The 24470-nt window shown below is 44.1% G+C and overlaps 1 protein-coding gene across 2 annotated transcripts in view; it reads left to right on the forward strand.

The window, feature by feature from the left end:
- Positions 1-24470, forward strand: part of cfap61 (cilia and flagella associated protein 61) — a 227752-nt gene that overhangs the window by 36745 nt on the left and 166537 nt on the right. For both annotated transcript variants that reach the window (XM_067989400.1, XM_067989401.1), the window contains 2 exons: positions 20734-20866; positions 24033-24186. In XM_067989400.1, coding sequence (XP_067845501.1) covers positions 20734-20866; positions 24033-24186 — 287 coding nt within the window. The remainder of the gene's footprint in view (positions 1-20733; positions 20867-24032; positions 24187-24470) is intronic.

Below are 24470 nucleotides of genomic sequence, written 5' to 3' on the forward strand. Positions count from 1 at the left end.
GGCCAAGATATTTACAGAAGTCTAAATGAGTTATGTGTACCTTGGTGGCAGTCACCTTTATAGTCGCTGCTGCCACTGCCATTCTGTGACCTCTATCATGAAGCTTGATGTTGATATCTTGAAATTTCCCAGGCTTTTCCTCATTGGCCTAAATCCACCAATCGGGGAGCAGCCATTTCTAATCCTTCAGGCCTTTAGTTTAAAGCTACAGTTTAAAAAGCTGAGGCTGAGTAAAAACAGAAGTAGTTACACGATGGCCTACCAAAACGCAACTAGCTGCAGGGTGAACAGCCACGGACAGTGCAACATTAAGGGTATTAGCATTGAACCACCAGTGGAGGAGGTGAGTGCTGCACTGGAATAGTGAACTGCAAAAGAAGCCTACTCATGAAACTCTTCAGACTGACCTGCCAGAAACCTGAGAAGGCCCAGAAACTGATTGAAAGTGGCATCAATTTTTACTATTCCTCTACAAAGCGGAAGAGGTGCACATTCCAGCTTTGGCTACTCAATCTTTCAAGTGGCATTGATTCAGCTACAGCGCAGCTGAGTGCAAGAACAGCATTAACTGTGTCTAGTGTGACAGGGGTCACACAGCTTCCTAGTGCTCTTGGCCAAAGCATGATGGTACATTGGCAACTGTGGAGGAACCTATACGGCATGTGCACAAAAGTGGCCTCACATCAAGGACACCACAAACATCCCAAGGACAAATCTTGCGAGCAAGAAAACTGAAAATTAAACATATGCAAAGGTGGCTGCATTAAAGAGACCAATTAGAGCATCTTATGAAAGTACAGAGACCAGCACCATGGGCAGTGAGAGTGATGAAGGTGCAGGAAACAAACTGGAATCCTCAAATCTTTGTCTGCCAATTTAGACTATGGCCTGCTCACTTTCCTTGATGTGGAGATGCCGGTGATGGACTGGGGTGGACAAATGTAAGGAATCTTACAACACCAGGTTATAGTCCAACAAATTTATTTTAAAATCACAAGCTTTCGGAGATTATCTCCTTCGTCAGATGAATGAATGAAAAGGTTCTCAAATCGCATATCTTATACTATGTTGGGACAGCATCACACCAATCAAAAGGTGTCATTGTTATTCAAACAGGCCAGTCACGGAGAACAGCACGTCCCAGTACACTAGATATACATTGTGTCTATTACACAGGCAGGCAGAAAGAAACTCAAAATGGCAGAGAGAGAGAGAGAGAGAGAATTTTAAAAAACATATAATTTTTTTCCTCCCTTTTTGCTGGTGGGGTTACATGTAGCGTGACATGAACCCAAGATCCCGGTTGAGGCCGTCCTCATGGGTGCGGAACTTGGCTATCAACTTCTGCTCGACGATTTTGCGTTGTCGTGTGTCTCGAAGGCCGCCTTGGAGAACGCTTACCCGAAGATCGGTGGCTGAATGTCCTTGACTGCTAAAGTGTTCCCCGACTGGGAGGGAACCCTCCTGTTTGGCGATTGTTGCGCGGTGTCCGTTCATCCGTTGTCGCAGCGTCTGCATGGTCTCGCCAATGTACCATGCTCCGGGGCATCCTTTCCTGCAACGTATGAGGTAAACAACGTTGGCCGAGTCACAGGAGTATGAACCATGTACCTGGTGGGTGGTGTCCTCTCGTGTGATGGTGGTATCCGTGTCGATGATCTGGCATGTCTTGCAGAGGTTGCCGTGGCAGGGTTGTGTGGTGTTGTGGACGCTGTTCTCCTGAAAACTGGGTAACTTGCTGCGAACGATGGTCTGTTTGAGGTTGGGTGGCTGTTTAAAGGCGAGCAGTGGAGGCGTGGGGATGGCCTTAGCGAGGTGTTCGTCGTCATCGATGACATGTTGAAGGCTGCGGAGAACATGGTGTAGTTTCTCCGCTCCAGGGAAGTACTGGACGACGAAGGGTACTCTGTTGGTTGCGTCCCGTGTTTGTCTTCTGAGGAGGTCTATGCGATTCTTCGCTGTGGCCCGTTGGAACTGTCGATCGACAAGTCGAGCGTCATATCCCGTTCTTACGAGGGCGTCTTTCCTTGGAGTAGGTATCAAACAGTATGGTGACAACATAAAAGGTGTGCTGGCACTCATCAAGTAATGTCTTTAGTCAATAGTGAGCCCCAGTAGAGTGCACTTATGGCTGCAACAAATCACCTACATCAAAACAAAACCCGCCAGTGAAGGGAATAAACATGTTACATTTGTACATTATAGGCATCCAGAATAAAAGGGAGAGCTATTAAGGACTCTACAGAAAAACATTGTTCTCACTGTTGGAGAGATAGGTCTCATTTACTGAGACAAAGACCAATTTAGCCTACTGAATTATAGGATTGTTAGATTAGAGAGGAAAGGAGGTGGAACAGTTGTCCATATATAATGCAGCTAAAGTGCGTTGATGCTTCTGGTGCTACCTGTGGACTGCAGTGTGCAGTAGCCGATGTTTACCTGGAATGAGGAATGCCACTAAATGTTGCATCACTCTATTACCCACCAGGGACTTTTCTACGGGAGAACCTATTCAGAAGAACTCTCCAATTTGTGGACAATATGCAAATCCTGGGGACTTCAATATGAAACATCCCACGTGGGTGTCCCTCAATGCTGCAGGCAAAAAAAGCTACTGAAAGAAAGAAAGACTTGCTTTTATATAGCACCTTTCATGACCTCAGGATGTCCCAAAATGCTTTACAGCAAGTGAAGTACTTTTTGAAGTGTAGTCACTGTTGTAATGAAGGAAACGTGACAGTCAATGTCCACGCACAGAAAGATCCCACAAACAGCAATGTGATAATTACCAGATAATCTGTTGTTTTTGTGATGTTGGTTGAGGGATAAATATTGGCCAGGACAACAGGGAGAACTCCCCTGTTCTTCTTCAAAATAGTAGCATGGGTTCTTTTACGTCCACCCGAAAGGGCATAGAAAATAGGAGCAAGAGTAGGCCATTCGGCCCTTCAGGCCTGCTCTGCCATTCTAAATGATCATGGCTGATTGTCTAACTCAGTACCCTGTTCACACTTTAGCATTAAGAAATATATCTATCTCCTTCTTGAATACACCTAATGACTTGGCCTCCACTGCCTTCTGTGGTAGAGAATTCCACAGGTTCACCACCCTCTGAGTGAAGAAATTTCTCCTCATCTCGGTTCTAAATGGCATACCCCGTATCCTGAGTCTGTGACCCCTGGTTCTGGACTCCCCAGCCATCGGGAACACCCTCCCTGCATCTAGTCTGTCTATTCCTGTTAGAATTTTATATGTTTTGATGAGATCACCTCTCATTCTTCTAAACTCTAGTGAATATAGGCCTAATCGACCCAATCTCTCCTCATACATCAGTCCTGCCGTCCCAGGAATCAGTCTGGTAAACCTTCGTTGCACTCCCTCCGTGGCAAGGACATCCTTCCTCAGATAAGGAAACCAAAACTGCACACAATACTACAGATGTGGTCTCACCAAGGCCCTGTATAACTGCAGTAAGACATCCCTGCTCCTGTACTCAAATCCTCTTGCAATGAAGGCCAACACACCATTTGCCTTCCTAACTGCTTGCTGCACCTGAATGCTTGCTTCCAGCGACTGGTGTACAAGGACACCCAGGTCTCGTTGCACCTCCCCTTTTCCCAATCTATCACCATTCAGATAATAATCTGCCTTTCTGTTTCTTACAACCAAAGTGGATAACCTCACATTTATCCACATTATACTGCCTCTGCCATGTTCTTGCCCACTCACCCAACTTTTCTAAATCACACTGAAGCCTCTTTGCATCCTCCTCACAGCTCACATTCCACCCCAGCTTTGTGTCGTCTGCAAACTTGGTAATGTTACATTTAGTTCCCTCATCCAAATCATTGATATATATTGTGAATAGCTGGGGCCCAAGCACTGATCCCTGCGGTACCCCACTAGTCACTGCCTGCCACCTGGAAAAAGACCTGTTTATTTCTACTCTCTGGTTTCCTGTCTGTCAACCAATTCTCAATCCATGCCAGTATATTCCCCCCTATAACATGTGCTTTAATTTTGCACACTAACCTTGTGTGCGACCTTATCAAAAGCCTTCTGAAAATCCAAATACACCACATCCACTGGTTCGCCCCTATCTATTCTACTAGTTACATCCTCAAAAACTTCAGTAGATTTGTTAAGCATGATTTCCCTTTCATAAACCCATGCTGACTTTGTCCAATCCCATTAATGCCCTCCAAGTGTTCTGTTATCACATCTTTTATAATAGACTCTAGCATTTTCCCCACTACTGATGTTAGGCTAACTGGTCTGTAATTCCGTTCTTTCTCTCCCTTTTTTAAATAGTGGGGTTACATTTGACACCCTCCAATCTATAGGAACTGTTCCAGAGTCTATAGAATTTTGGAAGGTGATCACCAATGCATCCACTATTTCCAGGGCCACTTCCTTTCGTACTCTGGGATGTAGATTATCAGGCCCTGGGGATTTGTCAGCCGTTAGCCCCATTAATTTCCCTAGCACTATTTTTTTACTAATACTGGTTTCCTTCAGTTCCTCCCTCTCACTAGACCCTTGGTTTCCTAACATTTCTGGGAGGTTATTTGTGTCCTCCTTTGTAAAGACAGAACCAAAGTATGTGTTTAATTGTTCTGCCATTTCTTTGTTCCCCATTATAAATTCCCCCATTTCTGACTGTAAGGGACCTACATTTGTTTTCACTAATCTTTTTCTCTTGACTTATTTATAGAAGCTTTTACAGTCAGTTTTTATGCTCCCTGCTAGTTTACTCTCATATTCTATTTTTCCCATCTTAATCAATCTCTTTGTCCTCCTTTGCTGAATTCTGAACTGCTCCCAATCCTCAGGCTTCCCGCTTTTTCTGTCAATTTTATATGTCTCCTCTTTGAATCTAATACTATCCCTAATTTCTTTAGTAAGCCATGGCTGAGCCACCTTTCCTGTTTTATTTTTGCGCCAGACAGGAATGAATAATTGTTGTAATTCCTGCACACGTTCTTTAAATATTAGCCATTGCCTATCCACCATCATCCCTTTTAGTAAAGTTCCCCAATCTATCATAGCCAACTCGCACCTCATACTTTCCTAATTTCCTTTATTTAGATTCATGACCCTAGTTTCGGATTCAACTACGTCACTCTCCATCTAAATGAGGAATTCTATCATGTTATGGTCGCTCTTCCCTAAGGGACCCCGCACAAAAAGATTGTTAATTAATCCTTTCTCATTGCACAATACCCAGTCTAGGATCGCCTGTTGTCGAGTTGGTTCCTCAACGTATTGGTCTAGAAAACCATCACGCACACACTTCAGGAATTCCTCCCCCACAGTATTATTGCTAATTTGGTTTGACCAATCTATATGTAGATTAAAGTCACCCATGATGATAGTTGTACCCTTCTTGCATGCGCCTCTAATTTCTTGTTTAATGCCCTCCCCTACATCTCCACTAATGTTTGGGGGCCTATAGACAACTCCCACCAACGTTGTCTGCCCCTTGGTGTTTCTTAGCTCCACCCATACAGATTCCACATCGTGATTTTCCGAGCCAATGTCCTTCCTCACTGTTACATAGATTTCCTTCTTTACTAACAATGCCACCCCACCTTATTTCCCTTTTAGCCTGCCCTTCCTAAATATTGAATACCCCTGGATGTTCCATTCCCATCCTTGGTCACCCTGCAGCCATGTCTCCGTAATCGCAACTATATCATAACCATTAATATCTATCTGTGCTGTTAATTCATCTACCTTATTGCGAATGCTCCACGCATTAAGACACAATGCCTTTAGACTTGTCATTTTAAGATTGCGAGTCACCTCAGTTTTATTTTGCACTATGGCCTTATTTGTTTCTCACCCTTGTTTTTTCTGCCTTCTGCCATTGCTTCTTCCCTTTCTGCCTTTTGTTTCTATCCTTGTTTCCCCCTCCTCTGTCTCCCTGCTCAGGTTCCCATCCCCCTGCCATTCTAGTTTAAACCTTCCCCAACAGCACTTGCAAACACCCCTGCGAGGACATTGGTCCCGATCCTGCTCGGGTGTAACCCGTCCTGCTTGTACAGGTCCTACCTTCCCCCGAAACAAGCCCCAAAGTCCCAGGAATCTAAATCCCTCCCTCATACACCATCCCTGCAGCCACGCATTCATCTGGTCTATTCTCCTGTTCTTACACTCACTAGTACATGGCACTAGTAGTAATCCTGAGATCACTACCTTCGAGGTCCTGATTTTTAGTTTATCTCCTAACTCCTTAAACTCACTTTGCAGGACCTCATCCCTTTTTTTTTTACCTATGTCGTTGGTACCGATATGGACCACAACTACTGGCTGTTCACCCTCCTCCTCCAGAATGCCCTGCAGCCGCTTCGTGACATCCTTGACCCTAGCACCATGGAGGCATCATACCATCCTGGAGTCACGTTTGCGGCCGCAGAAACGCCTATCTGTTCCCCTTACGTTGGAATATCCTATCACTATAGCCCTGCCACTCTTATTTCTCCCCTCCTCTGCAGCAGAGCCATCCGTGGTGCCACGAACTTGGCTGTTGCTCTTTCCCCTGATAAGCCATCTCCCCCAACAATATCCAAAGTGGTATATCTGTTTGAGAGGGAGATGGCGCCAGGGAACTCCTGCTCTACCTGTCTAGTCCTTCTACTCTTCCTGGCGGTCACCCATTTCTTTTCTTCCTGTATAATCTTTACCTGCGGTGTGACCACCTCACTGAATGTGCTATCCACGATAATCTCAGCATTGCGGATGCTCACAGTGAATCCACCCGCAGCTCCAGCTCCGAAATACGTTTAGTCAGTAGCTGCAGGTGGACACACTTCCTGCACACATAGTCGCTAGGGACACCGGTAGTGTCCATGACTTCCCACATAACGCAAGAGGAGCATTTCACAGGTGCGAGCTCTGCTGCCATGACTTGCCTTAGATTAAGCTTGTTAGTTACTCCCTTTAAGGAGTTTACTCCTTTAAATTACTCTTAATTTAGAGAATGTTAACTACACCAGGGACCTTGATTCACTAAAAAACACAGACGGGGCCTCAGTTTAATATCTCATCTAAAAGACGCACCTCCGACAGTGCAGCACTCCCTTAGTGCAGTATTCCCTTAGTACTGCACTGGTTTGTCAGCTTAAGTTATATGCTCAAGTCTCTGGAGTGGGACTTTCTAACTCGGGCGAGAGTGCTACCCACTGAACCACGGCTGATATTAGATACTGAATGTAACTGAGGATCTAGGCTACAACATCTTGAAACCCCCAGAATTGACTTCAGCTTCAACTCCCATGATGTGCTTGACCTTGCCATTGTAACACCAACTGTAGCTCGCAATTGCTCAGACCTAACTTTCGGAGTAGATGTTGGGAGTGACCATTCACCAGACTTGATCAAACCGAACCTCTCTGCTCGACTCAAAACACACAAAACATTACGCTGGGACTGCAAAAGAGCCAATTGGACTGCTTTCAGGCTGTATGTAGCAGGGAACGTCACCCACCCAAGAGTCTGCAAAACCCCTGACTACTTGAAGCTGACCATGCCCCAATGGGAGCAGCAAATGCAGCAATATTGATGAAGAAGGATCCTGAACATAAGAACAGGAGTAGGCCATTTAGCCCCTTGAACCTGTTCTGCCATTCAATGAGATCATGGCTGATTGTGACCTAACTCCATAGACCTGTCTTAGCCCCATATCCCTTACTACCTTTGGTTAACAAAAATCTATCAATATTAGATTTAAAATTAACAATTGAGCTAGCATCAGCTGCCGTTTGCGGAAGAGTGTTCCAAACTTCTACCACCCTTTGCGTGTAGAAGTGTTTCCTAACTTCACTCCTGCAAGTCCTAGCTCTAATTTTTAGGTTATGTCCCCTAGTCCTAGACTCCCCAACCAGCGGAAATAGTTTCTCTCTATTTAACCTATCAGTTCCCCTTAATATCTTGAAAACTTCGATCAATTCACTCCTTAATCTTCTAAATTCCAGAGAATACAACCCTAGTTTATGTAATCTGTCCTCATAATTTAACCCTTGGAGCTCAGGTATTATTTTAGTAAATCTACACTGCACTCCCTCCAAGGCCAATATATCCTTCCTACGGTGCAGTGCCCAGAACTGAACAAGTACTCCATGTGTGGTCTAACCAGGGCTTTGTATAGCTGTAGCATAACTTCTACCCCTTGTATTCTAATCCTCTAGAGATAAAGGCCAGCATTCCATTAGCCTTTTTGATTATTTTCTGCACATGTCCATGACATTTTAATGATCTATGTACACGGACCCCTAAGTCTCTTTGGACCTCCAATGTTTCGAGCTTTTCTCCATTTAGAAAGTACTCTGATCTATCCTTTTTAGGTCCAAAGTGGATGATCTCCCACTTGCCTACATTGAAATCCATTTGCCACAGTTTTGCCCATTCACTTAATCTGCTAATATCTCTCTGTAATTTCATAAGAACATAAGAAATAGGAGCAGGAGTAGGCCAATCGGCCCCTCGAGCCTGCTCCGCCATTCAATAAGATCATGGCTGATCTGATCCTAACGTCAAATCTAAATTCATGTCCAATTTCCTGCCCGCTCCCCGTAACCCCTAATTCCCTTTACTTCTAGGAAACTGTCTATTTCTGTTTTAAATTTATTTAATGATGTAGCTTCCACAGCTTCCTGGGGCAGCAAATTCCACAGACCTACTACCCTCTGAGTGAAGAAGTTTCTCCTCATCTCAGTTTTGAAAGAGCAGCCCCTTATTCTAAGATCATGCCCCCTAGTTCTAGTTTCACCCATCCTTGGGAACATCCTTACCGCATCCACCCGATCAAGCCCCTTCACAATCTTATATGTTTCAATAAGATCGCCTCTCATTCTTCTGAACTCCAATGAGTAGAGTCCCAATCTACTCAACCTCTCCTCATATGTCCACCCCCTCATCCCCGGGATTAACCGAGTGAACCTTCTTTGTACTGCCTCGAAAGCAAGTATGTCTTTTCTTAAGTATGGAGACCAAAACTGTATGCAGTATTCCAGGTGCGGTCTCACCAATACCCTATATAACTGCAGCAATACCTCCCTGTTTTTATATTCTATCCCCCTAGCAATAAACGCCAACATTCCGTTGGCCTTCTTGATCACCTGCTGCACCTGCAAACTAACTTTTTGATTTTCTTGCACTAGGACCCCCAGATCCCTTTGTACAGCAGTACTTTCCAGTTGCTCGTCATTAAGATAATAACTTGCTCTCCGATTTTTCCTGCCATAGTGCATAACCTCACATTTTCCAATATTGTATTGCATCTGCCAAATCTCCGCCCACTCACCCAGCCTGTCTATATCCCCTTGTAGGTTTTTTATGTCCTCCTCACTCTCTACTTTCCCTCCCATCTTTGTATCATCTGCAAACTTTGATATGTTACACTCGGTCCCCTCCTCCAAATCGTTGATATAGATTGTAAAGAGTTGGGGACCCAGCACCGACCCCTGCGGAACACCACTGGCAACAGGTTGCCAGTCCGAGAATGTACCATTTATCCCAACTCTCTGCTTCCTGTTAGATAACCAATCCTCCACCCATGCCAGAATATTACCCCCAATCCAGTGATTCTTTATCTTGAGCAATAATCTTTTATGTGGCACCTTGTCGAATGCCTTCTGGAAGTCCAAATACACTACGTCCACTGGTTCCCCTTTATCCACCCTGTATGTTATGTCCTCAAAGAACTCAAGCAAATTTGTCAGACATGACTTCCCCTTCGTAAAGCCATGCTGACTTTGTCCTATTAAATTATGTTTATCCAAATGTTCTGCTACTGTCTCCTTAATAATAGACTCCAAAATTTTACCCACCACAGATGTTAAGTTAACTGGTCTATAATTTCCAGCCTTCTGCCTACTACCCTTTTTAAATAAGGGTGTCACATTGGCAGTTTTCCAATCTGCCGGGACCTTTGCCAAGTCCAGAGAATTTTGGAAAATTATTACCAAAGCATCCACAACCCTACTGCCACTTCCCTCAAGACCCTAGGATGTAAGCCATCAGGTCCAGGGGATTTATCCGCCTTGAGTCCCATTAATTTACTGAGTACCAATTCCTTAGTGATTTTAATCGTATTGAGCTCCTCCCCACCTCGAGCCCCCTGTTTGTCCAGTGTTGGGATATTCTTAGTGTCCTCTACCGTAAAGACTGAAACAAAATATTTGTTCAGCATTTTTGCCATCTCCATGTTTCCCACCATTAATTTCCCGGTCTCATCCTCTAAAGGACCTACGTTTGCCTTAGCCACCCTTTTTCTTTTTATATAACTGTAGAAACTCTTGCTATCTGTTTTTATATTTTTTGCTAATTTATTTTCATAATCTATTTTCCCTTTCTTAATCAATCCTTTAGTTACTTTTTGCTGTCTTTTGAAGACTTCCCAATCTTCTATCCTCCCACTAAGTTTGGCTACCTTATATGTCCTTGTTTTTAGTCGGATACTATCCTTAATTTCTTTACTTAGCCACGGATGGCTGTCATTCCTTTTACACCCTTTTTTCCTCAGTGGTATATATATTTTTTGAAAGTTGTAAAATAACTCCTTAAATGTACACCACTGCTCATGTACTGTCTTACCCTTTAATCTATCTTCCCAGTCCACTTTAATCAATTCCGCTCTCATACCATCATAGTCTCCTTTATTCAAGCTCAGTACGCTTGTTTGAGAACCAACCTTCTCACTCTCTAATTGGATATGGAATGTAACCATGTTATGGTCACTCATTCCAAGGGGATCCTTAACTAGGACATTATTAATTAATCCTGGCTCATTACACAGGACCAGGTCCAAGGTTGCTTGCCCCCTTGTAGGTTCAGTTACATACTGCTCAAGAAATCCATCCCTAATACACTCAATAAACTCTTCCTCAAGGCTACCCTGCCCAATTTGATTTGTCCAGTTAATATGATAGTTAAAATCCCCCATAATTATAGCTGTTCCCTTATTACATGCCCCGACTATTTCCTGATTAATACTTCTTCCAGCAGAGTTGCAACTATTAGGAGGCCTATATACTACGCCCACGAGTGTTTTTTGCCTCTTATTATTCCTTATCTCTACCCAAACTGTTTCATTATCCTGATCCTTTGTCCCAATATATTTTCTCTGTATTACAGTGATTCCTTCCCTTATTAACATAGCCACCCCACCTCCCCTTCCTTCCTGCCTGTCCTTCCTGATTGTTAAATACCCTGGCATATTTAATTCCCAGTCGTTGTCACCCTGCAGCCATGTTTCTGTAATGGCCACAAGATCATACCCATACGTCGTTATTTGTGCCGTTAACTCATCCATTTTGTTACGAATGCTACGTGCATTCAGATAAAGAACTTTCAAATATGTTTTGTGACACTTAGTTCCTGCTTTTTCCTTTTTTAACACTTTACCTTTTACTCCATACCTTCTGTCCCTTCCTGATACACTTTCCTCTGTCTCCCTGCTCAGGTTCACAACCCCCTGACACAGCTTTGATGCTGGGTTAATCGCCTTACGCCTTCTAGTTTTCGTTTTATCTAAAGTGCCTAAAGTGCCTAAAGTACACTTTCTTTCCGCTGCTCTATGCTTTTCCCTTTCATTTGTTCTTGAACAACTGTTTGTACTATTTGTATTGTAGATTTCCCCTGGGTCTTCCCCTCTCTTGCTGCTCTCAACTTTATTCCCTTCTGAGTCCCCGCTCAGGTTCCCATCCCCCTGCCACTCTAGTTTAAACCTTCCCCAACAGCACTCGCAAACACCCCCGCGAGGACATTGGTCCCGGTCCTGCTCGGGTGTAACCCGTCCCGCTTGTACAGGTCCCACCTTCCCCAGAACCGGTCCCAATGTCCCAGGAATCTAAATCCCTCCCTCCTACACCATCCCTGCAGCCACGCATTCATCCTGTCTATTCTCCTGTTCCTATACTCACTAGCACGTGGCACCGGTAGTAATCCTGAGATCACTACCTTTGAAGTCCTGCTTTTTAATTTATCTCCTAACTCCTTAAATTCACCTTGCAGGACCTCATCCCTTTTTTTAACCTATGTCGTTGGCACCAATATGGATCACGACTACTGGCTGTTCACCCTCCCCCTCCAGAATGCCCTGCCGCCGCTCCGTGACATCCTTGACCCTAGCACCAGGGAGGCAACATACCATCCTGGAGTCACGTTTGCGGCCGCAGAAACGCCTATCCGTTCCCCTTACAATGGAATCCCCTATCACTATAGCCCTGCTACTCTTCTTCCTCCCCTCCTGTGCAGCAGAGCCACCCGTGGTGCCCCGAACCTGGCTCTTTCTGCTTTCCCCTGATAAGCCATCTCCCCCAACAGTATCCAAAGCAGAATATCTGTTTGAGAGGGAGATGGCCCCAGGGGACTCCTGCTCTACCTGCCTAGTCCTTTTACTTTGCCTGGCGGTCACCCATTTCCTTTCTGCCTGCGTATTCTTTACCTGCGGTGTGCCCACCTCACTGAACGTGCTATCCACGATAGTCTCAGCATCGCGGATACTCCACAGTGAGTCCACCCGCAGCTCCAGCTCTGAAAGACGGTTAGCCAGTAGCTGCAGCTGGACACACTTCCTGCACACATGCTTCCATCTACACTGCTTACAATGCTGCCTATCTTTGTGTAATCGGCAAACTTGGAAATGTGGCTCTCTATCCCTTCATCTAAGTTGTTAATAAATACAGTGAATAGTTGAGGACCCAACACAGATCCCTGTGGGACATCACTAGTCACATCCTGCCAATTTGAGTACCTGCCCATTATCCCTACTCTCTCTCTCTCCTGTCGCTCAACCAATTTCCTAATCAGGTCAATAATTTGCCCACAATTCTATGAGGTTCAGCTTTAGGTAACAGTCTCTTATGAGGGACTTTATGGAATGCCTTCTGGAAGTCCATATAAACAACATCCATAGACATTTCCCTGGTCACAACTTTAGTCACTTTTTCAAAAAATTCAATCAAGTTCGTCAGGCATGACCTACCCTTTACAAATCCATGCTGGCTCTTTCTGATTAGCAGAAAATTTTCAAGGTGTTCAGTCACTCTATCCTTAATTATGGACGCTAGTAATTTCCCAACAACAGACCTTAGGCTAACTGGTCTATAATTCCCTGGGCTACTGTGTTACGCCCAACACAACACTAGGCTGATTTGCCTAAAAAACAGATTCAGGAGGTACTACATTAAAATACAAGGATACAAAACATCAGTCAACCATCTGTAAACTACAAGCCAACAACTTCACAAAGCTGACGCTATGTAGCATAAGAGCATAAGAAATAGGAGCAGGAGTAGGCCATACAGCCCCTCAAGCCTGCTCCGCCATTCAATAAGATCATGGCTGATCTTCGACTCTGGGGTAGAGAATTCCAAAGATTTACTACCCTCTGAGTGAAGAAATTTCTCCTCATCTCAGTCCTAAATGGCTAACCCCTTATCCTGAGATTATGACCTCTAGTTCTAGACTCTCCAGCCAGGGGAAACAGCCTCTCAGCATCTACCCTGTCAAGCACTCTCAGAATCTTATATATTTCAATGAGATCACCTCTCGTTCTTCTAAACTCCAGACAGTACAGGTCCATTCTATTCAATCTCTCCTCATCCCAGGAATTAATCTAGTGAACCTTCGTTGCACCGCCTCCAAGGCCTTTCTTAGATAAGGAGACCAAAACTGTACACAGTACTCCAGGTGTGGTCTCACCAAAGCCCTGTACAATTGCAGCAAGACTTCCTTACTGTTGTACTCCAGTCCTCTTACAATAAAGGCCAACTTACCATTTGCCTTCCTAATTGCTTGCTGTAGCCGCATGTTAACTTTCTGTGTTTCGTGTACAAGGATACCCGAATCCCTCTGAACACCAACATTTAATAGTTTCTCACCATTTAAAAAATATTCTGTTTTTCTATTCTTCCTACCAAAGCGAATGACCTCACATTTCCCCACATTATATTCCATCTGCCACCTTCTTGCCAACTCACCTAACCTGTCTATAGCCCTTTGTGTCCTCCTCACAGCTTACTTTCCCACCTAGCTTTGTATCGTCAGCAAACGTGGATATATTACACTCAGTTCCTTCATCTAAGTCATTAATATAAATTGTAAATAGCTGAGGCCCAAGCACTGATCCTTGCGGCCACTAGTTATAGCCTGCCCACCTGAAAATGACCCATTTATTCCTCCTCTCTATTTTCTGTCCGTTAACTAATCCCCTATCCGTGCTAAAATATTACCCCCAACCCCATGAGCCCTTATCTTGTGTAACAACCTTTTGTGTGGCACCTTATCGAATGCCTTTTGAAAATCCGAATATACTGCATCCACTGGTTCCCCTTTATCTACCCTGCTAGTTACATCCTCAAAAAACTCTTAATAGATTTGTCAAATACAATTTCCCTTTCATAAAACCATATTGACTCTGCCTAAACATATCATGATTATCTAAGTGCCCCATTAGCACGTCCTTAATAATAAAATCCAGCATTTTCCCAATGACTGATGTCACGCTAACTGGCCTGTAGTTCCCTGTTTTCTCTCCCTTCTTTCCTGAATAGTGGTGTTATATTTGCTACCTTCCACTGGGATCTTTCCTGCAGAAACCTTGAACAAGATTCTGGCATTAGATCCATAGAACTAGTGTAAATAGCTGAGGCCTAGGCAGAACTAGTGTAAAAACACATTGATCCTGCATTGCATAGACTACTCAGTGAAAGCAGAGTTCTTCAAAGAGCACCTCTGCATTGTCCACACCAAGCCAAATCTCAAGGAATTACAGCAGCTGGGAAAAGGAAAAGAACCATTACATCTATATACAGAACTGTTCCAAGATCTCAGTGCAGCCCCCGCAAGTAGAGAAAGTAATGTACTGAAGAGCAACTGTCTTGGCCAAACTAATTACTGTTATTGAACTCTGTTTGAGGCTAAGGAGCATGTGAGAATAAACCTCAAAAGCAGATGGCATCACAAGCATATGCTGAGCGAAGCAACCGTCGAGACGATGGCCATAACTGCTGAGGTTTTCAAGTTATTATTGCTGAGCTACTTCCCAAGATGCTGGAAATCAGCTGTGGCCATTATGGTCCACAAGTCAGAGAAAGAATGACCCCAGAAATTAACAGCCCATCAGGCTGGGAAAACTGCCAGAGAGAGTCATCATATACTGCCTCCAACATCACCTCGAGGGCATTGGCTTCTTCAGCTCAGGACAAGCAGGGTTCAGGAAAGGAAGAAACACCAGTGACAATTTGCTATAACTAGCAGAACATATTCTCCAAGCCTTTAACAAGAAAGTGTGCACATTGGCAGCATGCTTGGAAATGAAAAAGATTTTTGACAAGGCTTGGCACATTGAGCTACAATACAGCATTTCCCAGCTCAACATCCCCAGTGAACTGATTTGATGGATATCAAATTTCCTGCAGAGTGCAAAGTTAGTGTTATAGTGGGGATAGAAATTTCCAAGAGGTTTTGTCCAATGGCAGGAGTTCCCAGGGCTCAGTTCTCAGCCCACTCCTGTTCCTCATTTTATGTCAATGACATTCCAACACCTAAAGAATGGACTGGACCTTGCTCACAGTTTAGGTATCCTTCATGAGTTCAGCAAAGTTCTAGAGATGCCTAGATGATTCGGACGAATGGGCACGCCAATGACGAATTCTGATGAACTCCAGAAAATTGCTATGTGTATTCTCCAAAAGAAACAAACATTGGGAACATGCTGTGATGATTGAACGTCTGTCATTTCCAATCAAAACCAGCAGAAGTTCCTGGGCATAAGTTTCCAGAGGAATATAGCTTGGAAGTAGCATGCCGTCGACATCACTGCAAGGACATCAGCCTGGCTGGGTTATTTGTGTCATCTGTGGAGAAAGCACAGAAGTCAGCTGCATCTGCCCAATCCTGAAACATGGTCATCCAGCTGGGTGCACAGCGAGTAAGCCTCAGATTAAAAGGCTAGAAACAACCCAGAAATGAGCAATAAAGGCAGCATATCATGTCCCATGCTTTAGCTACACATCTGTGGATTCCTAACAAATAAACAAAGGCTACATGCAGAGGTACCTGTACAAGGCAAGGACTAACTGTCATTGTCACTGCTGATAGAGGAAGAAGGGTAGAACTCATGCTGGTACATTTGCAACATTCTGGGCCTACAGTAGATGGCAGACCGTAGCAACATTCAAACACAGAGAACAATGGCATACGGGGTCAACTGAATGGCACTGAAATCCACACACCTGTCAGAATTGACTGTCACAAATTCCAGAATATCCAATATAAAACAAAATGTGAAAAAGGAATATACCCTGGGCCATTCATAGCCGGTTCTCATTGTTACTAGCTAAAGCAAAAATCAGCAATGCAGACAAGTGTGTAAAGTAAAAAGAAGCCACAGGCTGGGTAAAAGGACCTTTCAGGTTAGGTTCAGCCTGTGGGGTTCATCTTGGACATCCCTGGCTAAGGTGATGTTATGAATTATTACAACATCATCTTTGCCTCTTTATTGTAGAACTGTCTCATTACTGTGATATCTATCCATTATTGTATTTTCAAAATAATAACTAGTTTACAGAATTTGTGGTTGTGGCAGGCCAATCATCAGACCCCAAGCCATTACTGCAGTAGTTCCTCATGGGAAGTATCCTTGATCCAACTATCCACAGCGGCTTCATCAGTAATCTTCCCTTCATCATAAAGTCAGGAGTGGGGCTGTTTACTGATGATTCCAGAGTGTTCATCTCCAATCATAAGTCCTTTGCTAATGAAGCAGCACATGCTAGCTTACAGCAGGACCTGGATAACAGCCAGGCTTAGGCTGACAAGTGGCAGGTAACATTAGTGCTATATAAGTGCCAGGTGATAACCATCTCAAATAAGGGAAAGCCTATCTACCTCCCTTGACCTTCAACAGTACCGCCATCATCATGTCCCTTACCATCAACATCTTGAGTATCATCATTGATCAGAAGCTCAATTGGTCCAGCCATATCAACACCGTGGGTACAAGATCAGGGCAAAGGCTGGATACTCAGTGATAAGTGGCTCACCTCCTGACTCCAAGCTGCTCCACCATCTACAAAACTTAATTCAAGAGCGTGAATACTCACCAGTGGTCTGGGTGGGTGCAGCTGCAACAATACTTGTCACCATCCAGGACAGAGCAATTTGCTTGATCGGTGCCCCTGCCAGCGGACTTAATATCCACCTCCTCCACCATTAGCATTGTGCTCTACAGATTGTACAATCTACAGGTACAGCAACTCACCAAGGTTACTTTGACAACACCTCCCTCCTATGATCTCTACCAACGAGAAGGACAAGAGCAGCAATGTCGTGGGAAAACCATCACCTCCAAGTTGCACACCATCCTGACGGACATATATTGCCGTTCCTTCATCATCAGTGGGGCAAAATTCTGGAATTCCCTACCTAACACCTTTGTGGGAGCACCATCACAACAAGGACTACAGTGGTTCAAGAAGAAGGCCCACTGCCATCTTCTCAGGGCAACTAGAACTGGGCAAGAAATGCGACATAATCCACATCCCAAGAATAAATGAAATTAAATTGTGAACAGTTGTTCTCTGATCTTGGTGGCCAAGTAGGGGTTAAACTATCATCTGCCATCATGTTGCACAGTCTAGTGAACATGTTAATGAAGCAAGAAAGGTAGCTGATAAATTCATTGGAAGCAAACCTGGTGTTGCACAAAAACCCATGTAAATAAGATCACTGAGCTACGATTCTAACCTACAACATGGTTGTGACTTACCATGTTAATTGCCACATAAGGGTAACTACCAGAGAATTCATTTACATTAAACTGTACAGAAAGGAATTAGGAGAGGAGAGGACACTCAATTATTGCAAAATGGTGACAAATTTTGTGAAGTTAGCAAATACAGATGTACATCCACAGCAATGCCAACTCCAAGTTCTCCTGGGCTTCTGCATGATGTTGGCTTATTGTTCCAAAAGTGCCACTCTCCCCTGCAACGTTGGCTGCTCCTTTTGTGGCTCTGCTGGATTTTCCCACTTGGGCCTGAAATGTTGAGTCTTATCCATCAAATCATTGAACTCAAATTTCTAGAGCTCCTGGCCCACAAAATTCAAACAGGATAAACTAACAGAGCCAGAATAGGATTGTAAATAGACTGAGTCCCTTTGGCCTTTGACAAATAAGGTCTTCTAAGGAACTCTTACTTTTTTCACATTACAGATTTGCGAAAAAAAAGAAAATTTATGATAGGATGCCCATTCCTGATTGTACAATGTATAAAACCAAACATTTTTGTATTCCCACTAGAGATTTAAAGATATTGTACTAGCAGCGTGGAATACATTTAAATATTACAAACACCATCCATTTTTTGGTTGTTTCTTTTCTTTCTAAATATCCCATAGCATGCACCTTTCCCCTATCTGTCAAAGCAAACAGATGACCTGTTCAAGTGCTGTTTTGCAACTGTTTATTAGCAGATGTGTGAATGTAACTTTTAGCAAAGCAACTTGTTTCTCCTTAGGTTCTGAGATTTGCAATTTATTGTGTGAGGAAACCACAGGTGTAAACCTATGTCCAACCACTTTATGATGTAATAAATTTATAAAGGAAACCACATAAATAAAAGTCACTGAATTATAACTGCAGCTTCTAAAATCTTCAATAAGCTGTATGTCACACTGTAAGTGCAGACATTTAGGCCTTGATTTTTCTTTATCCGCCCCAGGAATGTCGGAGTAGGACTTCCATCCGCCATGACCCCAAATGAGTTTCCTGGGTCAGAGGTCATTATGTATTTATGTTGGGCTCCTGGTGGGATTCATGCCAGGAAGCAGGGCCCCACCCTAACCCCTGAGAAAAATTCTGGCAGTGTTACATCCAAAGGGACAGGAAGATTTTACGGAAGCAGAAGAGCACAGAAGATAAAGGAGAGACTCTCAGTTCCTAGAGGCCACACCCTAAAATAGTACGGGTGTAGTGCCTAATGGGAGTTAAAGTTGCCCACTATGGGGCCTTTTTCCCTTTCCCTCTAAAAGGGACATCAGGGTACCTTCTGCCAGCGCCCTAGGGATTTTTTTTTATTCGTTTATGGGTTGCAGACGTTGCTGGCAAGGCCAGCATTTATTGCCCATCCCTAATTGCCCTTGAGAAGGTGGTGGTGAGCCGCCGCCTTGAACCACTGCAGTCAGTGTGGTGAAGGTTCTCCCACAGTGCTGTTAGGTAGGGAGTTCCAGGATTTTGACCCAGCGACGATGAAGTAACGGCGATGTATTTCCAAATCGGGATGGTGTGTGACTTGGAGGGGAACGTACAGGTAGTGTTGTTCCCATATGCCTGCTGCCCTTGTCCTTCTAGGTGGTAGAGGTCGCGGGTTTGGGAGGTGCTGTTGAAGAAGCCTTGGCGAGTTGCTGCAGTGCATCCTGTAAGATAGAACACACAGCAGCCACAGTGTGCCGGTGGTGAAGGGAGTGAATGTTTAGGGTGGTGGATGAGGTGCCAATCAAGCGGACTGCTTTGTCCTGGCTGGTGTTGAGCTTCTTGAGTGTTGTTGGAGCTGCACTCATCCAGGCAAGTGGAGAGTATTCCATCACACTCCTGACTTGTGCCTTGTAGACGGCGAAAAGACTTTGGGGAGTCAGGAGGTGAGTCACTTTCCACAGAATACCCCGCCTCTGACCAGCTCTTGTAGCCACAGATATTATGTGGCTGGTCCAGTTAAGTTTCTGGTCAATGGTGACCCCCAGGATGTTGATGGTCACCATAGTTATGACTCCAGCCACTGCAGAGTTTTCCCCCTGATTCCCATTGACTTCAATTTTACAAGGGCTCCTTGGTGCCACACTCGGTCAAATACTGACTTGATGTCAAGGGCAGTCACTCTCACCTCACCTCTGGAATTCAGCTCTTTTGTCCATGTTTGGACCAAGGCTGTAATGAGGTCTGGAGCTGAGTGGTCCTGGCGGAACCCAAACTGAGCATCAGTGAGCAGGTTATTGGTGAGTAAGTGCCGCTTGATAGCACTGTCAACGACACCTTCCATCATTTTTCTGATGATTGAGAGTAGACTGATGGGGCGGTAATTGACCGGATTGGATTTGTCCTGTTTTTTTGTGGACAAGACATAACTGGGCAATTTTCCACATTGTCGGGGAGATGCCAGTGTTGTAGCTGTACTGGAACAGTTTGGCTAGAGGCACGACTAGTTCTGGAGCACAAGTCTTCAGCACTACAGCCGGGGATTTTGTCGGGGCCCATAGCCTTTGTTGTATCCAGTGCACTCAGCCGATTACTGCCACCCTTCTCTATCAGTCTTTTGGGATGGTGGAATCCACAAAGGATGGCAATGAAATAGGGTGGCTTGCCAGGCCCCACCTCTGCACTGTAATTTACATGTGGCAGGAATGGTAATGGTAGTCAGCATCTGTCCCAGCAGGGGCTGGGGGAGGTAACTCTAGGTCAGCACGGAGGTAACAATAGGCCTAGCTGCCCCATTTTCCCACTCGATCTGCTTGTTATCTTGTCCAATTTGGGAAGGGATAATATAGCAAAATCCAGGCCTTGTACTCTGCAAAAAATCAATAACGAGATCATTTCCTTCACCATGTGTACATAATTTATGGTTTACTCTCTAACAATACTGCAGTATTTGTGCATCATGATGTAAAAACTATGAAAACATTTATAAAGATGACTGAGTCACATCTGAACTGAGATCCTTGGCTCACCAGGATAGAGGACCATGATGATGTCACTCCTATCTTCAACAAGCAGACTGACACACTTAGAGCTATATATGGTGAATACTTCCTGGCAGAACTAATGGACGCTCAAGATGAAATGAATCATGCTGCTGTCTGTGAGGTCAGTGTTTAGCTTTGCAAACTGACTTTTATGCTGTTTTTTTTTAATCATGCTAATAAACATATTTTCAAGTTTGTTTGAATAGTGTTGTGGATGTGTTGCAAGGCAACATGTTTGCATCACACAACTGATGTAACACATTGAACGGGACTGTAGAAAAAAATAAATGCCAAATAGTTCAAAGGGTAAAAATAGGATTTTTAAATCAAATGATGTTCAAAAGTAGCAACAAGTTTTTTTTTCAAAAATATACTTTATTCATAAAATTTGCGGCAATACATACAATATAGTTGTCATATCACATTTCAACATACACAATACAGATTATACAATTTGCAGGTTACATCAAGTACAGTTCAAATGGTTCCAACAATACAGTTACACATTGTACATAATTACAGTTCATGACACTCTAGGGTGCCTCTTTGCCTTACACTCAATACAGATTATTGATTACAGGTATGTTACAGATTCATTACAGGTACATTACATCAATTTGAATTTTACATTCTGCCCGAGGGAGTTTTTTCCCTGATTGCATCCCCTCGGTTGGCTTTCCCCACAGAGCCTTTGCGGCAGCCGCACCCAGCTTCAGTGCGTCCCTGAGCGCGTAGTCCTGGACCTTGGAATGTGCCAATCTGCAACACTCGGTCGAGGATAGCTCCTTGCACTAGAAGACCAGCAGGTTTCGAGCAGACCAAAGGGTGTCTTTCACCGAGTTGATGGTCTTCCAGCAGCAGTTGATGTCCGTCTCGTTGTGCGTCCCGGGAACAGCCTGCAGAGCACAGAGTTCTGTGTTACGGAACTGCTCGGGACGAACCTGGACAGATACCACTGCATCTCTCTCCAGACCTTCTTTGCAAAGGCACATTCTAGAAGGAGATGGGTGATGGTCTCGTCTCCACCGCAGCTTCCTCGGGGATAGCGCGCGGTGGCGCTGAGACTCCGGGAGTGCATGAAGGAGCTGACAGGAAGGGCCCTTCTCACCACCAGCCAAGCTAGGTCTTGGTGCTTGTTTGAAAGCTCTGGCGATGAGGCGTTCTGCCAAATGACATTGACAGTCTGCTCGGGGAACCAACCGACAGGATCCACCATCTCCCTTTCCTGCAGGGTCTCGAGGACGTTACGTGCGGACTACTTGCTGATCGCCTTGTGGTCAAAGGTGTTTTTCTGCATGCGATCGTCACCCCTCTTATGCCCACATCCCTCCTGATGGACTCGGCAAAGGGTTCCATGCAACACACGAACAAGACAGAGGAGAGAGGATAGCCCTGCCTGACTCCAGATTTGATCAGAAAGCTTTCTGATTCCCACCCGTTGATTGAAACTGCCCTACTGATGTCTGTGTAGGGCAGTTGGATCCAATTGCGGATTTCCTCCCCAACCCCATTTTGGAGAGCATGTCCATCATGTACGTGTGGGATATTCTGTCAAAGGCCTTCTCCTGGTCCAGGCTGATGAGGCAGGTGTTCACCCCCCTGTCCTGCACGTAGGCGATCGTATCCCTGAGTAGCGCCAGGCTATCAGAGATCTTCCTGCCGGGTACAGCACAGGTCTGATCGGGGTGGATCACCACTCCAGGGCTGACTTGACCCAATTGGCGATGACCTTGGACAGAATTTTGTAGTCCATGTTAAGTAGTGAGATGGGTCCCCAGTTTTTGATTTCTTCCCTCTCCCCCTTGTAGCAACAAGTATTCTGTTCAGGAACAGGTAATATGCAAAACCAAGTGAAGAACATTATCTGTTAATGGCTCCTATACCTCACAAGGTGACTTTTAAAGTCATTCTGGTTGCAGTGTTGGACCTTCCAGAATTGATACTTGAATTAGCTGACAATTTGGAAGATTTGGTATGGCCATAAGTTAAGTAGGAAATAAGTTGAGACTGGCCAAATGTAGTTTGGTTATGATCTCTAAAGATGCAATACCCTCAGGAATTTCTGGCTTTGAATATACCAACATATAAAAAGCATTATGTGAGGTTTTAAAATAAATGTGTCTTCTTAGACCTGCCCAATGGTAAATGGATCATGAGGTGTGATATTGAACCAAACAAAGTAGAAAGCCCCAGCCTGTGCTAAGTTAGCTGATTCATGGCTGGGTTTAACATTTATGATGCTACAGTTGGCCTCAGAGTCCCTTAGTTAAGTGTGAAAAACCAGCCGGGCTCCCCTCTCTTGATCACCATCCCATATCTCCTGCTCGAAAGTATGAGTCTGTGGATGTCAAGTTCAGGCCAGTTCTGGCATGGCTATGATTCTCTCCACTGTCTCATAGCCTGGCAGAATTCACTATTTAGACTGGCATATGAAGGATGGCAATATACAAGAGGACTGCAGGAACCTGGAGAACTATAACCCAGTTCCATGAACCAGATCCTTCACAGAAAGGGGGGAGAGGGAAGAAATGAATTGATGACCCTTCTCTTTGTGATATGTTTGAAACTTCAATTCTGTGTCATTACAATGGTCTTTTCATCTTCTTGCCCTCTCACTCACACTACTACTGTTACTGTCAGATATTTGTAACTGCCTTTTATTTTGAGTCCAAAGCAAATTCTGTCTCTTTCATTGCACTGTATCCGTTACATTGCCCCAACACACCCAATACATATTGCACACAACTATAGATGACCGTTTGTGTTGGGGAAATGTAATACTAACTCTGCATCATGTGCTTCATACTCACCGGCACACGTATAGTTACCCATTATTTTACTTGCTATCTTTTTTAAACTGTGTTAAACTAGAAACTTACTACAGAGGTGTCATTATTTTGCATTTATATGATTGCTGTTGCTTTTAACATCCACTCTGGGCAGACGTATTCAATGGATGGGTCCTGAAATGGGCTTAGAACCCTCATTTCCATATTGAAATGAGGTCCATTTTAGGTAGCCGCCAGGGCCGCCTAATAAAAGGCCCTGATGAATTTAGGAGTGGCCCAGGCGCATGCGAAAATGGGGCACGGGTCTTTCCACTGCTAAATTTGTCATGGTTGCACCAGTTTTATGCCCGTAAAATGAGCGGAATGCTGTTGAATTTCTATCCCAATAACTTTTCCAGTTACTAGTAAATGGGGAAATAGCCGCAATAAAGTTTTTTTTTTCTTCTGAGCAGCAAAAGGAACAATGATTATACCGTATTGCTTTAATGTGTCATGCAGGTAAACAGCTCTGCAGTGGGGTTCATGAGTGTGTGCAGTGAAGTGAATATTACACTACTGAACGAGTGCTTTGATTTGCGCCCATTTCACGGTCTTCGTAAAGGTCCTCCTAAGAAAGATGAGGAGCCACTTCCAAAAACAGAAGAGAAGCCAGGTACAATGTTTTGTTCTTGTCCCAGAAACTCTGAGCAAAAACATAAACCAATACAATATTCTTGTCTTTTTATCACCTTTTCCCAATATCAAAATAATCATTTTAATCAACTGTGATGACAAAAGTACTGAAAAACTTGCCACTTTTAGTTTCATAGATTAGTAAAAGAATATCATTACATTCAAAATGATTTTCTAAAAAAAATTGCAGACTCCAAAATTAACTAACCTAATGGACACTGTATAGCTGTAATCTGACGATCCTGCACTAGGTAATTCTTTAGG

Source organism: Heptranchias perlo, chromosome 8 (assembly GCF_035084215.1).
Source record: "Heptranchias perlo isolate sHepPer1 chromosome 8, sHepPer1.hap1, whole genome shotgun sequence".
NCBI classification, from domain to species: domain Eukaryota; kingdom Metazoa; phylum Chordata; class Chondrichthyes; order Hexanchiformes; family Hexanchidae; genus Heptranchias; species Heptranchias perlo.